The sequence below is a fragment of the Schistocerca piceifrons genome, chromosome 9, assembly GCF_021461385.2.
Source record: "Schistocerca piceifrons isolate TAMUIC-IGC-003096 chromosome 9, iqSchPice1.1, whole genome shotgun sequence".
NCBI classification, from domain to species: Eukaryota; Metazoa; Arthropoda; class Insecta; order Orthoptera; family Acrididae; genus Schistocerca; species Schistocerca piceifrons.
Window position 1 is genome coordinate 112787571 of NC_060146.1, and position 14561 is coordinate 112802131.

At 39.9% G+C, this 14561-nt stretch overlaps 1 protein-coding gene across 6 annotated transcripts in view; it reads left to right on the forward strand.

Annotated features, from left to right (window-relative positions):
• The window catches only part of LOC124717258 (zinc finger protein interacting with ribonucleoprotein K-like), a 239555-nt gene that overhangs the window by 21970 nt on the left and 203024 nt on the right, over positions 1–14561 (forward strand). For all 6 annotated transcript variants that reach the window (XM_047244060.1, XM_047244063.1, XM_047244065.1 and 3 more), the window contains one exon: positions 12420–12488. In XM_047244060.1, coding sequence (XP_047100016.1) covers positions 12420–12488 — 69 coding nt within the window. The remainder of the gene's footprint in view (positions 1–12419; positions 12489–14561) is intronic.

Below are 14561 nucleotides of genomic sequence, written 5' to 3' on the forward strand. Positions count from 1 at the left end.
ATTGTTGTACGACTTCATATCCTCCACTATAAGCTCACATAACAAGTTTCATTTAATGCTTTTATCTTGTCATCGTAAAACCCACGGCTTCACCCAGGTACATTTCCTTTTGTTCCCCCGCTTCTCTTCCGCAAGTGCTGCGGTTAATAATAAGTTGTTGTTGTCAGCCATCTTGAACTTTGACAAAAAATATGATGACGGTGTAATACCCCTTCTTAGCGCCATGTCAGAGATCTTTGTCAAATATATTTGACGAATATTTGATCACATCTTTGATCAAATCTTTGACAAAGATATTTGATAGTGTAATACCAGCCTTACCCACCACCTCCATAAGTCCAACTGCCTGGCCACAGAGGGGCATTCACCTTGTGACTCAGTACCACCTAAGACTGGAGTAACTGAATCACACTCTCTGCCAGGGTTTCAACTACCTCCTGTTATGCCCTGAAATGAGGAATGTGCTATCCACTATCCTTCCCACCCCTCTCACAGTAGACCAAGCGAGTTGGCACAGCGGTTAGCACACTGGACTCGCATTCGGGAGGACGACGGTTCAATCCCATCACCAGCCATCCTGATTTAGGTTTTCTGTGATTTTCCTAAATCGTTTCAGGCAAATGCTGGGATGGTTCCTTTGAAAGGGCACTGCCGATTTCCTTCTCTAACCCGAGCTTGCGCTCCGTCTCTAATGACCCCGTTGTCGACGGGACGTTAAACACTACCCACCACCACCACCTCTCACAGTGGTATTCCACCTCCCAGCAAACCTAGCCAATATCTTGTCCATCTTGACGCCACCCTAGCTCCCAGCCCCTTACCTCATGACTCGTAGCCTTGTAATAGATGTGGATACAAGACCTGTCCCTTGCATTCTCCCACCACCACCTACTCCAGTCCAGTCATAAGCATCACCTATCCTGTCAAAGGAAGGACTACCAGTGAAACCAGTAATGTGATCCACAAGCTAAGTTGCAGTGCTGTGTTCTTTATGGGAATGACAGCCAACAAGCCGCCTGTCCACATGAATGGCCACCAACAAACTGTAGGTAATTTACAGTTGGAACACCCAGTAGCTTAGCATGCTGCCCAACACAACATTCTTTACTTCAGTGACTGCTTCACAGCCTGTGCCATGTGGATCCTTCCTACCAACACAAAATTTTCTGAACTGTCCAGTATATCCTAAGTTACCATAACCCCCCTGGCTTCAACCTCTGTCAGTTGCTGTCCTTCACCAACTTATCCCATTCCCCATTCCCAATCCAGCACCACACAGTCTTCTGTTCCACCACACACCCACAGTCTTTTTTACTTTTCGCCTTTTCCTCCCACCACCCTTCCCCCCTGTCCTGCTTTGCTATCTGTCTAATCTCCTGAATGCACTCACTGCTCTGTCCTCTTGCCACCTTGTCACTGTATGCTCCCACAAGCAGCACTTTACTGTCCCCCACCCGAACCTGCTATCTCTTCCCCTCCCCACCCCCAGGCACCTCATTATACCCATCAGCCAGACTGCTTCTCCCATCATGTGCAGTTGCTTGCAGTCTACCTTGGTGGCCAGAGATGGTGCTCACGTGTGTGTGAGCTGCATTTGTGTGTGTGTGTGTGTGTGTGTGTGTGTGTGTGTGTGTGTGTTTGTTTCGGAAGAAGGCCTTCTGGCCCAGTGCTTATGTGTTTAGTGGTCTTTTTGTTGTGCTAATCTGTGACTCAGTCTCTCTGCAATGAGGTAGGTAGCAATCTATCCTTCTCGTAATATTGACATGTGATTATGTGCACTATATATATCACTTGACTAATATGAAATCACATGCTCTCATAAAATTCAGTAAATGTCATCTCTCACAAAGTTACTAAATTAAATCAAAAGAAACTTCAGAAGGTTTTTTCATGTTTTTTTATGGCTTCTTGATGTTGTCTTCAGTCCAAAGGCTGGTTGTATTTAGCTGTCCACATTATTCTATCCTTTGCAAGACTCTTTGTGTCTGAATAACTACTGCAACCTACATACATATTGACTGATTACTGTGTGCACGCCATGGTCTCCCTCTAATGTTCTTATCCTCCACACTTCCTTCTGTTACCAAACTGGCGATTCTTTGACACTTCAAGCTATGTTCTATCAACCAGTTCCTTTTTTTACGTGAAGTTGTGCCATAAATTTTATATGTTCCCCATTTCAACCCAGTACCTTCTTACTTGCTATTCAATCTACCCATCTAATGCTCAACATTCTTCTGTGGCACCACATTTCAAAAGCATTTTTAATTTTCTTGTCCTATCATCCATATTTTGCTTCCTTACAAGGCCCCACGATAGACACATACCTTCAGAAAAGACAAGGCGTGTTCCGTGAGAACGTGGACATAAATGATAAAAATAAAAAAAATCTTCTCACTACAAATATGACTACAAATTCTACTAGGTGAAACATTAAATCCAAGGTTGCAACAAATTCTGGAAATCAGGGAATATATGGGAATTTCAAATGTTTCAGGGAAATTGGAAATATCAGGGAAATTTGAAGAAAACACTGGAAAAATCTCATTTTTGTAGATGAAATGGTTTGTTTACTGAGATGTCGTGCATCATTGCTGGCTGGGCGCAGCTGAGTACATGTGCCGTCTCCCTACTCTCTCATTCGTACTACTTCTCCCCTTCCTACCACTCCCCCCCTCCCCTCCCCCACTTGAGTCAGTGCTGCCACCACTTCTCGCCGCTAGCCTTGCAGCTGCCAACGGGAGGCAGGAAGCAGGGAGGCATGAGGAGTGGTTTGTTTGGACCTGATTCTCAGAGATTGTTGCCACAGTGGCCCAAGACAGTGGTCATGTCCGCATGACTTGTGTCTGAGTGTTTGTGTGAATGTCTGTATGCTCTCGTTTTCTGACAAAGGCTCTGACCAAAAATTTAGTTCTGGGAGTGTGATTGTCACTTTTACGTGCCTGTCTGTGGTTCAGTGATCATGTTTACAGCAAGTTGCTACCTATCCTCAATAGTATTGATTTGCACAAGTCATCTGTTGCATGGATTGATCACCACGGTCTCATTTCATCAGCACGGTGTCTGTGACTCATGAATAGCTGGCCACATGAGTGGATTTCTGTTATGGTCCAAAACCACAGGCCATTTCTGTGGGTATCTGTAATGGATTGAGCCTGCCAATCTGAAGCCCGTTATTTCCCACTAAATTGCAGGCCCTGCCCATTGGATCTAGTCTCAACAATCTGCAATCTGTTCACAGTCTGGGTCTCTCTGTGTGTGGTGTATTGTGGTGGATTTTTATGGTTTATGCATGGAACGAGGACTGTAGTGCTCCATTTTTGACCGCGTGGAGACCACGGGCAGTGTGTTTCAGGAATTGCGACTGTCTCACCACAAGTAAATTGTACAGTGCGGCATTTTATAGACATTTTATTTATTGTAGCACATTTTACACCTTGAAAGTAGTTTATATATTAGAAAGTGCGGACAGTAAGAAGAAGAAAATTGTGGCAGGCGCTGATGGTTTGTATGCTATGTACTCATGTATTTCTCAAAAGAAAAATCACACAATACCTGTAAAATAATAGATATAATGCAGTGGGTAATAACTGACAAGAACAAACTTAGTAGAACCAACATTTTATTGGCTGTCACCTATAGTATTGGTTTACACAACTCTTCCCTTTCTTATATACTTCTTTCAAGAGTCTTACATTTTTTTGACGTTATTTTGAAATCAGTGAAGGCATTTTAAATCTGTGTAGCGACTCCAAGGAAATGCTTATGGTAATGTAATTGTTTTATGAAATATTATTTTAAATTTTTGTTTGTCACCAAATGGGTTTTGTTTTATTGAAATAAAATAACAACAGTGGTCTTAATGAAATGCAAGTACCATTTGGCTTGCTTCGTCCATCTAAAAAACAGTTCATTACAAAAGACGTTGAAGTTAAGGTTCTTGCTCACACGGGGGAAGAAATACAGAAGCTCTTATATATTTTTTAGATCTCAACATTTGTCAGGGAAAAATGCTAGAACTTGTCTGGAAATCAGGGAATTTCACTTGGTGAAAGTTGTGGCAACCCTGAAATCTTCTAATTTGAAGCCCTATTTTCATATTAAAAGTTGCTACATCTGAAAAAATGACATTATAACTGTCTAAAATTTCAAACTTCTAGTTACCCTGGAAAACTAATTTCTTAAAGCAATGCAACAAATAATTGTAAAGGTGTGTTGTTGTTGTGGTCTTCAGTCCAGAGATTGGTTTGATGCAGCTCTCCATGCTACTCTATCCTGTGCAAGCTTCTTCATCTCCAGGTACCTACTGAAACCTACAACCCTGCAAGCTGCCCTCCAATACTAAATTGGTGATCCCTTGTTGCCTCAGAATGTGCCCTACCAACCAATCCTTTCTTCAAGTCAAGTTGTGCCACAAATTCTCTTCTCCCCTATTCTATTCAGTACCTACTCATTAGCTACATGATCTACCCATCTAATTCTCAACATTCTTCTGTAGCACCACATTTCGAAAGCTTCTATTCTCTTCTTGTCTAAACTGTTTATCGTCCATGATTCACTTCCATACATGGCTACAGTCCATATAAATACTTTCAGAAAGGACTTCCTGATGCTTAAATCTATACTCGATGTTAACAAATTTCTCTTCTTCAGAAATGCTTTCCTTGTCATAGCGAGTCTACATTTTATATCATCTCTACTTCGACCTTCATCAGTTATTTGGCTCCCCAAATAACAAAACCCATCGACTACTTTAAAGTGTTTCATTTCCTAATCTAATTCCCTTAGCATCACCTGATTTAATTCGACTACATTTCACTATTCTTATTTTGCTTTTGTTGATCTTCATCTTGTATCTTCCTTTCAAGACAGTGTCAATTCTGTTCAGTTGCTCTTCCAGGTCCTTTGCTGTCTCTGACAGGCTTACGATATCTTGTGTGAAGCTAAAGTTTTTATTTCTTCTCCATGGATTTTAATTCCTACTCCAAATTTTTCTTTGTTTCCTTTACTGCTTGCTCAATATATAGATTGAATAACAACGGAGTTAGGCTACAACACTGTCTTACTCCCTTCACAACCACTGCTTCCCTTTGATGCCCCTCAACTCTTATAACTGCCATCTGGTTCCTGTACAAATTGTAAATAGCCTTTCGCTCCATGTATTTGACCCCTGCCACCTTAAGAATTTGAAAGAGAGTATTCCAGTCAACATTGTCAAAGGCTTTCTCTAAGTATACAAATGTTAGAAATGTAGGTTTGCATTTCCTCAATCTATCTTCCAAGATAAGTCATAAGGTCAGTATTGATTCACGTGTTCCAACATTTATGTGGAATCCAAACTGATCTTTCCCGAGGTTGGCTTCTACCAGTTTGTCCATTCGTCTGTAAAGAATTCGCGTTAGTATTTTGCAGCCATGACTTATTAAACTGACAGTTGGGTAAAAATCAAACAATGGAAAATCCGGGATGGATTGTAACAATACCAGAGAAGGAAAGTTGCTACTCACCATATAGCGGAGATGCTGAATCACAATAGGCACAGTAAAAAGATTCACACAATTAAAGCTTCGCCCATTAAGGCCTTTGTCAGCAGTAGACACACACGCATGCACATACACGCACATAAACCCAAGTTGCCCACACATCTGCAGTCTCAGAGAGCTGGGACCCCACTTTGTTCGCAGTGGGGTCTCAGCTCTCTGAGACTGCAGGTGTGTGTGTGTGTGTGTGTGTGTGTGTGTGTGTGTGTGTGTGTGTGTCTACTGCTGACAAAGGCCTTAATGGCCGAAAGCTTTAATTGTGTGAATCTTTTTATTGTACCTATCGCGACTCAGCATCTCCGCTATATGGTGAGTAGCAACTTTCCTTCTCTGGTATTGATAGTTCGGTAGTTTTCTCACACCTGTCAACACCTGCTTTCTTTGGGATTGGAATTATTATATTCTTGAAGTCCGAGAGTATTTTGCCTGTCTCATGCATCTTGCTCACCAGATGGTAGTGTCTTATCACAGCTGGCTCTTCCAAGGCTATGAGTAGTTCTAATGGAATATTGTCTACTCCTGGGCCCTTGTTTCGGCTTAGGTCTTTCAGTGCTCTGTCAAACTCTTCATGCAGTATCAAATCTCCCATTCATCTTCACCTACATCCTCTTTCATCTCCATAATATTGCCCTCAAATACATCGCCCTTGCATAGGCCCTCTATATACTTCTTCCACATTTCTGCCTTCCCTTCTGTGCTTAGAAATGGTTTTCCATCTGAGCTCTTGATATTCATACAGCAGTTCTCTTTTCTCCAAAAGTCTTTTTAATTTTCCTGTAGGCAGCATCTATCTTATCCCTAGTGATATATGCCTCTATATCCTTACATTTGTCCTCTAGCCATCCCTGCTTAGCCCTTTTTTACTTCCTGTCGATATCATTTTTGATACGTTTGTGTTCCTTTTTGCCTGCTTCATTTACTGCATTTTTATATTTCCTCCTTCGATCAATTAAATTCAATATATCTTCTGATACCCAAGGATTTCCACTAGCCCTCATCTTTTTACCAACTTGATCCTCTGGTGCCTTCACTATTTCATCTCTCAATGCAACCCATTCTTCTTCTACTGTATTTCTTTGCCCCATTATTGTCAATCATTGCTAATGCTCTCTCTGAAACTCTCTACCACCTCTGGTTCTTTCAGTTTATCCAGCACCCATCTCCTTAAATTCCCACCTTGTTGCAGTTTCCTCAGTTTTAATCTACAGTTCATAACCAATAGATTGTGGTCAGAGTCCACGTCTGCCCATGGAAATGTCTTACAATTTAACACCTGGTTCCTAAATCTCTGTCTTACCATTATATAATCTATCTGAAACCTTTCACTGTCTCCAGACCTCTTCCATGTACACAACCTTCTTTCATGATTCTTAAACCAAGTGTTAGCTATGATTAAGTTATGTTCTGTGCAAAATTCTACCAGGAGTCTCCCTTTTTCATTCCTTATCCCCAGTCCATATTCACCCACTACTTTTTCTTCTCTTCCTTTTCCTGCTATTGAATTCCAGTCCCCCACCATTATTAATGTTTTTGTTCCTATCACTATCTGAATAATTTCTTTTATCTCATCATGCATTTCTTCAATCTCTTTGTCATCTGCAGAGCTAGTTGGCATATATACGTGTACTATTGTGATAGTCATGGGCTTTGTGTCTATCTTGGCCACACTAATGCGTTCACTATGCTGTTCAAAGTAGCTTACCTATTTTTTTATTCATTATTAAACTTACTGCTGAATTACCTATATTTGATTGTGTATTTATAACCCTTTATTCACCTGCCCAGAAGTCTTGTTCCTCCTGCCACCGAACTTCACTAATTCCCATCATATATAACTTTAATCTATCCATTTCCCTTTTTAAATTTTCTAACCTACCTATCTGATTAAGGGACCTGATATTCCATGCTCTGATAATGACGTCTTCCTGAGTAGTGCCCGCCCGGAGATCCGAATGGGGGACTATTGTACCTCCAGAATATTTTACCCAAGAGGACGCCATCATCATTTAACCATACAGTAATGCTCCATGCCATTGGGAAAAATTGTGGCTGTAGTTTTCCCTTGCTTTCAGCCATTCACAGTACCAGCACAGCAAGGCCGTTTTGGTTACAAGCCCAAATCAGTCAATCATCCAGATTGTTGCCACTGTAACTGCTGAAAAGGCTGCTGTCCCTCTTCAGGAACCACACGTTTGTCTGGCCTACCAACAGATATCCCTCCTTTGTGGTTGCACCTATGGTACGACTGTCTGTATTGCTGAGGCACGCAAGCTTCCCCACCAAGGACAAGGTCCATGGTTCATGGGGGGGGGGGGGTGAAATATCGTAAGCTAGCACATTTTAGTAGCTTTTATTGAATTTATTTAATTAGTAAGGTCCTGCGAGAGGCAGTTGTTGAGAGAGTGGTTCAGCCTTGCCAGTTTTCCTCAAAATGAGGTGGTGATACATTGTCACCTGTAGGCACTGTGAAAGAAGGTTCAGAATTAGTTATTTATTTCTATAACTTAGAGCCAGTGTTTTGACTGACTGTTGACATTGACTTTTGATGCTCATTGAAGATTCGCATTGTAAGTAGCCCGCTGCGCACTGAAGGTAGTTGATGCCCCCCACCCACCCCCCATTTGTGGCCAGCTGCTGCTGGTGGTTTGCCGCCCTTGCTGGATCTGGCACTGGCTGTACAGAAATGATGTAACAGTGAATGACGACCGCACACATGTTGGACTTACGCCGATTTTGGAGGTTCTCCTTCCACTCTCACTCACAGCCATTCTTCATCATCTGTTGGACCGTGATGATTGTTACTGTGTAGGACAATGATCTTGACTTGCCATTCAGGTATATCCTGATCAGTCTGTTGGAGTGTCAGGAGGGCTGGTGTCATGACCTGGAATGATAGGGAAGACTCATTTGTGTCAGCAGTAGTTTGTGGTGTTGAACTCAGTAACTGGTGATTATGGTGAAGTAGCCATCACTCTCAGTAGTGACTGTTGTTGATCAGGCAGTCTACAACAGACTTATGCCAGATGTGACTTTACTGTAACCAGGGAATTGAGTGCAAACATAATAGTGACTAATGTTTATCTGACAGTAATTGTCATGACAATATTATTCTTAGTGTTGTGAAGGTATCAAACAAGTTTGTTGTAGTAGAGGACTAGTTTGTAAAATCTCTTAGTTGCATTGCTGCATTAGCAACAGTGTTTGTTCCGTCATGTAATGAAAGTGACATGATCCTGTCCAGCTGCTCTGTCCCATTACATTTCTGCAGAGATCTGCTGTCTGAATCAGGTGAAATACAGCATTGGCACTTCTGGTGAAGCAGTCTTGGTGGTGTAATGTTTGTGCCTGCCTCGTGTTGACACTGCTGTATTGTAAATGAGGTAGCTTCACTGTAGCACTTCAACAATTTTAACTGCTTCCTGCCTTGTTCAAGGTTGGTATGCCACATATTCCAATCCACTAAAAAATTCATCCTGAATTTTAGGAAAAACAAAAAAAATATTAACCATCAATATAAAAATCTTACTCTGCTTACAGAATTCTTTACCAACTTAACCTGTGTTACAATTTCTGTTTTTCTTTCTGCTACAATCCATTCCAGGCGATCTTGTGTGTGGTTTTTAACTCTGTTTCTGTTATTTTATGCATTAGGAAAAGTAAACTGTACAAATGACTGCTAGTAGTGCAATCATACTAGTGGCTGTTATACTAATGGTAATCATGTTCTGGTTTCACTCATGGTGATATTCCTGAACATTTATTAACATTTGATCAATAGCGATTTGCCCATTTTCTACATAAGTTAGTTTATCTATGCCTTCAAGTGCCAAAGCATCTAGTGTATGATTTAGAAAAGAAATATTCCGAGTAGGTAAAATGCTGAAAGGATTTTCTGGCCAGTATGATGTTGGTTGTACTCTTGTAATCACCATAGTACTTATGTTGTTTGCTGGGAATTGAAAGTCAACTCTTGCTGTATCACATTCTGTTCAATTGATTAATATAGCCCTAAACTGAAATTACACTTTTGTCATTTCTTTAAAAGTTGTTTCTTTTTAACAATTAAGTATTACTGTTTGTGGTTTGTACACAGAATAAACCCAATGATTTCAGACTCACTGAAAATGTGTTTGTGGCTTCATGACTACCTTCTTACATTCTGGCACATTCATATTCCTCAAAAATAATTGTACCACACATGACGCATTATCCATTTGAACTACTTGTGGAGGACAAATAGTAATAATTTCATTTATATGCTTACCAAGATCTTCTACTGATAGAACTATGTGCAATTCCAGTCATTTAGATACAAGTAATACTTTATTGAATGAGAATTTAATCCATCTTTCAATAAGACTCCATCCATTTAGAAATGCATGACTCGTTAACATTCAAATCGTGACTTAAAGCTAGTTACTGGGAATTGTACATTAATGTACATTAATGTGATTTATCAGAATAAGTTTTAACTATGAAAACATGATAGTAAAAGGCTATATTGCTATTATTTATGGAAGCAACTTGCTGCAGACATGAGGGAAATTCCCTTCCTGCCTCCAGTGATCCTTGGAAAAATGTTTTTGGTCTTAACCACGTAGTGTTTAATTGTTTATCTGTAGCATGGTTGGTAGCTTCTTGAATTTTTTCTACTCTGCTTTGTCACTTAAACTGTTTGCTAATACTGTCATTAATCTAGCTATCCCTACTTTGTTATGTAATTTTTCAGGTGATTCTGTATTATAGACAAATCCTTATTCAGAGTTATCTTTGTGTTATTAGCATATTGCTGCAATTCAGTTGTCATTTTATGCATCATTTTAGTTATATTCAACAATCCTAGCTCCATACCCATAATCTGAATCATATTCCAGTCAAATATTGTTTCTCTGTGTCTTGCTACTTCTTGCATTTGACCTGTTTTACTATCAAACTTGAAATAGCATCATTATTTGCTGTGCCAGACATGGTTTATAATAGTTTACCACCAGCATTCAGCTATCCTCTCTTCCTCTGTACTAGAGAATATGGGATTGTACCTCCTACTCTCTGCAACTACTCTCTCAGCTTATCGCAGGAAAACTTAAGTTTATAATGTTCACTCCCTACATCCCATATTGTACTGTCCCCTTTTGCTTCCTTTAGCACTTTTAAGATGCAATCTTCTCACTTGGTTCCCTACCTCCCAGGTATCAAAGGTTAGTCTCAATAACCACCTGTGATTTGTGAGGAGTATCTCCAGCTGCTGCATGAACAAAACCCTTTTCCACAAAGGCTGATTGATAATTCCTTCTGCTCCGAAGATGAGCAAGATCATAACAGTCGCTAAACCTCATTTAAGTTTAATACTCACCATCACCCAGAGGGAAAAATTTGCATGTACTCCCTGCCTCCTTATAAAAAAGTAGGAATACACCAAAAATTACCTATATTTCTAAGTACGCGACATGAATCAGTGAAAACAAAGAACATAACCTAAAATTATCAATGTATCTCTACATCTCCGACTAGAGACTCCTTGGTCTCAACCTCCATGGCCTATTCTGCAGTACTTCTTTATTCTTTTATGTTTCTAATTTGTGCAACACTCCTGGGTATAGCTTGGTAAAGGAACATTTAGAAACATAGTTGAAAATTTCTGCTTTTGCTTTGCTACCCTCAACTTCAATTTCTATCTCATCTTTGAAGGCTGGACACTAACCTTAGTACCACTAACACCCTTTACAAATGATGAGAATTTCTTTGAGTTTCATGGGACATCTATCTTGCTGAGATAATCATTGATGGATTCACAGATTGTTCTCTTGATGGCCAAACATATTTCATGCACCATCTCTGTACCTGCACACTATGCTTTTTTTGTTTACACCCGTTATGCTGTAGTTCCTGGTTATTTAAAAATTTCTTTATAGTGACTGTACAAGGCGAGTCACTCTCACCATAAACTGTTGTGCTGTGTACAGTTTTATAAAATGGATGGTTAATTGTTCTTTTACTCTTGAGCCATAGTTCCTTTACCTGCTCCTGCCCAGAGCTAAATATTTATAGTTCCACAGTGAGATATGACAGTAGTGTCTCTATATCTAGTCTGCTGAACATATAATTATTTCTGCTTTTTTTTGTTGATCTCTCTTGGTAATCAAGTTTTGTTGTTAAAACATGTGTAAGTGGTTCACATGTAACAGGTAACAGTGAGGCAGAACCATCCAATATAAAATAATATAATGTAACATAATATAATGTAATTTTTTTTTTTTTTCAGTCTAATTGTATGGATAACGGATGTATGAGTTTTACACAAATTAACTGTTTTCTTGTTCAAACGGGGCCTTTAAGTCTGATTGTTCGAAATATAATTCACAGATCTGCTGCAAATCTATTTAAAAGTAATTTGTTCCTGCAAATGGTAACTAATAATTATTATGCTCAGGTTGTTGAATTGAATTTGTGAAGTCACATTTTAGTTATTATTCTAAGACTACCAATATCATTCCTGCTATGTGGTGATATATTTGGATTATATTAAAAAACAATCACCTGCAAGAATATTCTACGTAAAGAGCAAACTGAATGGATAGGGTAAGTGACAACCCTCCATGAACTGAACTGTGATGTTATTCCCATGTGCCCCATCTGAGAACCTCTGGTGGCAGTGTTCAGAAATCATAGGTGGAAAAATGGATGATAATGGAAGTCAGAATCAGGGTGGGAAGTGTGCTCAGATACCTTAACGGATAAGGGGTCTGCTCATGATAGCTTTTAAATCCAGGCACAGAGTTTCTGTTGTCACAACGTAATCATTTATATTCTGTAGATTGATTTCATAAGCACTGCCTGTACTGTGTTGCACCTGTACTTAAATAATTTGTTTTCATTCAGGTTGAGGCCGACCCACTTGCATCCCCAAAGCAAGAGATGGAGTACGTATCTGTTAAGGAAGAAACTCCAGTAAGTACTAAAATTCACCTGTGTGTGTGTGTGTGTGTGTGTGTGTGTGTGTGTGTGTGTTTGTGTGTGTGTGTTTATTTTTGACAAAAGCCTTGTTGACCGAAAGCGAACTTTCCAACAATCTTTGTTATGCCTTTCTGTGACTCAGCATCTCTGCTATATGGTGACTAGAAACTTTCCTTTTTATTATATTGTTACAGTCCAGCCTGGCTTTTCCATTTTCTGAATTATGTTATTCTGTTACTATAACTTTTTCTACACAAGTCTCATTATATGAATGAAACGTAAACCGCTACACTAAGAAAATTATTTCTTTGCCTATTTAGAAAATACACTAAAACATTTGGGCTTTGTAGTGATTCTTGTTCTTTTATAATTCTCAAAGTGAAAAAAAAAAAAGAAAAGAAAAAAAAAGGCAATCACTTCCTTTACTTCTAGAACTGCCCACAACCTAGCACTTAAACTTATTTTAGATGTTAATAAATTATTCATTTTCAGAAGTACTTTTCTTGCTATTGCCTGACAGCATTTTATATATTCCCTATATATGCCATCATTAGTTATTTTGCTGCTCAAATAACAAAAATCATCTACTACTTTTAATGCCTCATTTCCTAATCTAATTCTGCCACTATCATCTCAATTTACTTCTACTAGCTTTCCATTGCCCTTGTTTTACCTTTGTTGATGTTCTTCTTGTAACTTTCTTTTCAATACACTATCCATTCAATTTAACTGTTCTTTCAAGTCCTTTGCCATCTCTGACAGAATTAAAAAATCAATGAGAAATCTCAAAGTGTTTATTTCTTCTCCCTAAACTTGAATTCCTTCTTCAAATTTTTCTTTGGCTCCATTTACTGCTTCATCAGTGTACATCTGCTTTAGATCAGATGTAGGCCACAATTTTGTCCCACTCCCTTCTCAATCATTGATTCCTTTTCATGTCTTTTTGACTCTTATAACTGCATTGCAGTCTCATTTCTTTGTAAGTTGTAAATACACTTACGGTCTGTGTATTTTATCCCCACAGGCTTCAAAACTTGAACGAGTATAGTCCACTCCATATTGTCAAAAGCTCTCCTTAAATCTAAAAATGCTAGAAACATAGGTTTGGCTTTCTTCAAACTAATTTCTAGATGAGTCGTATATTCACCATTGCCTCACATGTTCCTACAAATCTATGCAGCCGTTATGCAATTGCTATCAACCTCATTTTTAGCTGTCTGTATTCATTTTCATCTGCTTCATATTTATTTTTTTGCTTTTTACCTATCAAATTCAAACAATGGAAACTCCAGGTAGGAATATTAACAATGTAGGAAAAAGACAGATTGCTGCTTACTGTAAAGACACGTTAAGTTGCTGCAGTAGCCACCAGAAAGATCGCGGGAGGCGCACATCGGCACGGTGCGTCATGGACAGTAGTTGCTGCAAGTAAAGTCCCGCCCACCAGAGGGCACGCGAGAATTCAGCCGCGCCCTCTGGCGGCGGAACAACAACTCAGGCAGCACGGGCCGTGCCCAGCCAGTTCACATCGGGCATGCCTAGCAGACAGTTCCCGGTCTACACTAGGTGAAGTGCGACGGAAACGTGAATCGTGTTACTACACAATTGGCAATGAGTAGGGTCGTTCTTTCGCATGTTGCATCGTTGTTCTGGTTTCGCAGCTTATCCACGGCATGGAGGATTTAGTGCGGGTTTTGGTTGAGCAGCAGACGGAGCTCATGGCAACCATGAAACAAGTGCTTCCGGCGTTGCTCTCCACGCAGTCTGCTCCAGCACTGTTCCCTCCTCCCTTTCCCCCGTATGATGAGACGGCAGAGGATTGGGACGCATATGAACATTGCCTTCGGCAGCATTTCCAGGCATTTCATGTTGCCGATGCGGAGGTATGTTGTGCTCATTTCTTGTCTTGGATATCTCCCTCGCTGTATCAAGTTTTGCGGCAGCTAGCGCCGTTGCAGGAACCCTCGTCCTTGTCTTTTGACGCATTGTGTTCATTGCTGTCTTCATATTATCGCTGCCGCACGCATGTTGTGGCGGCTAAGGTCGAGTTCTATCAATGCAAGAAAC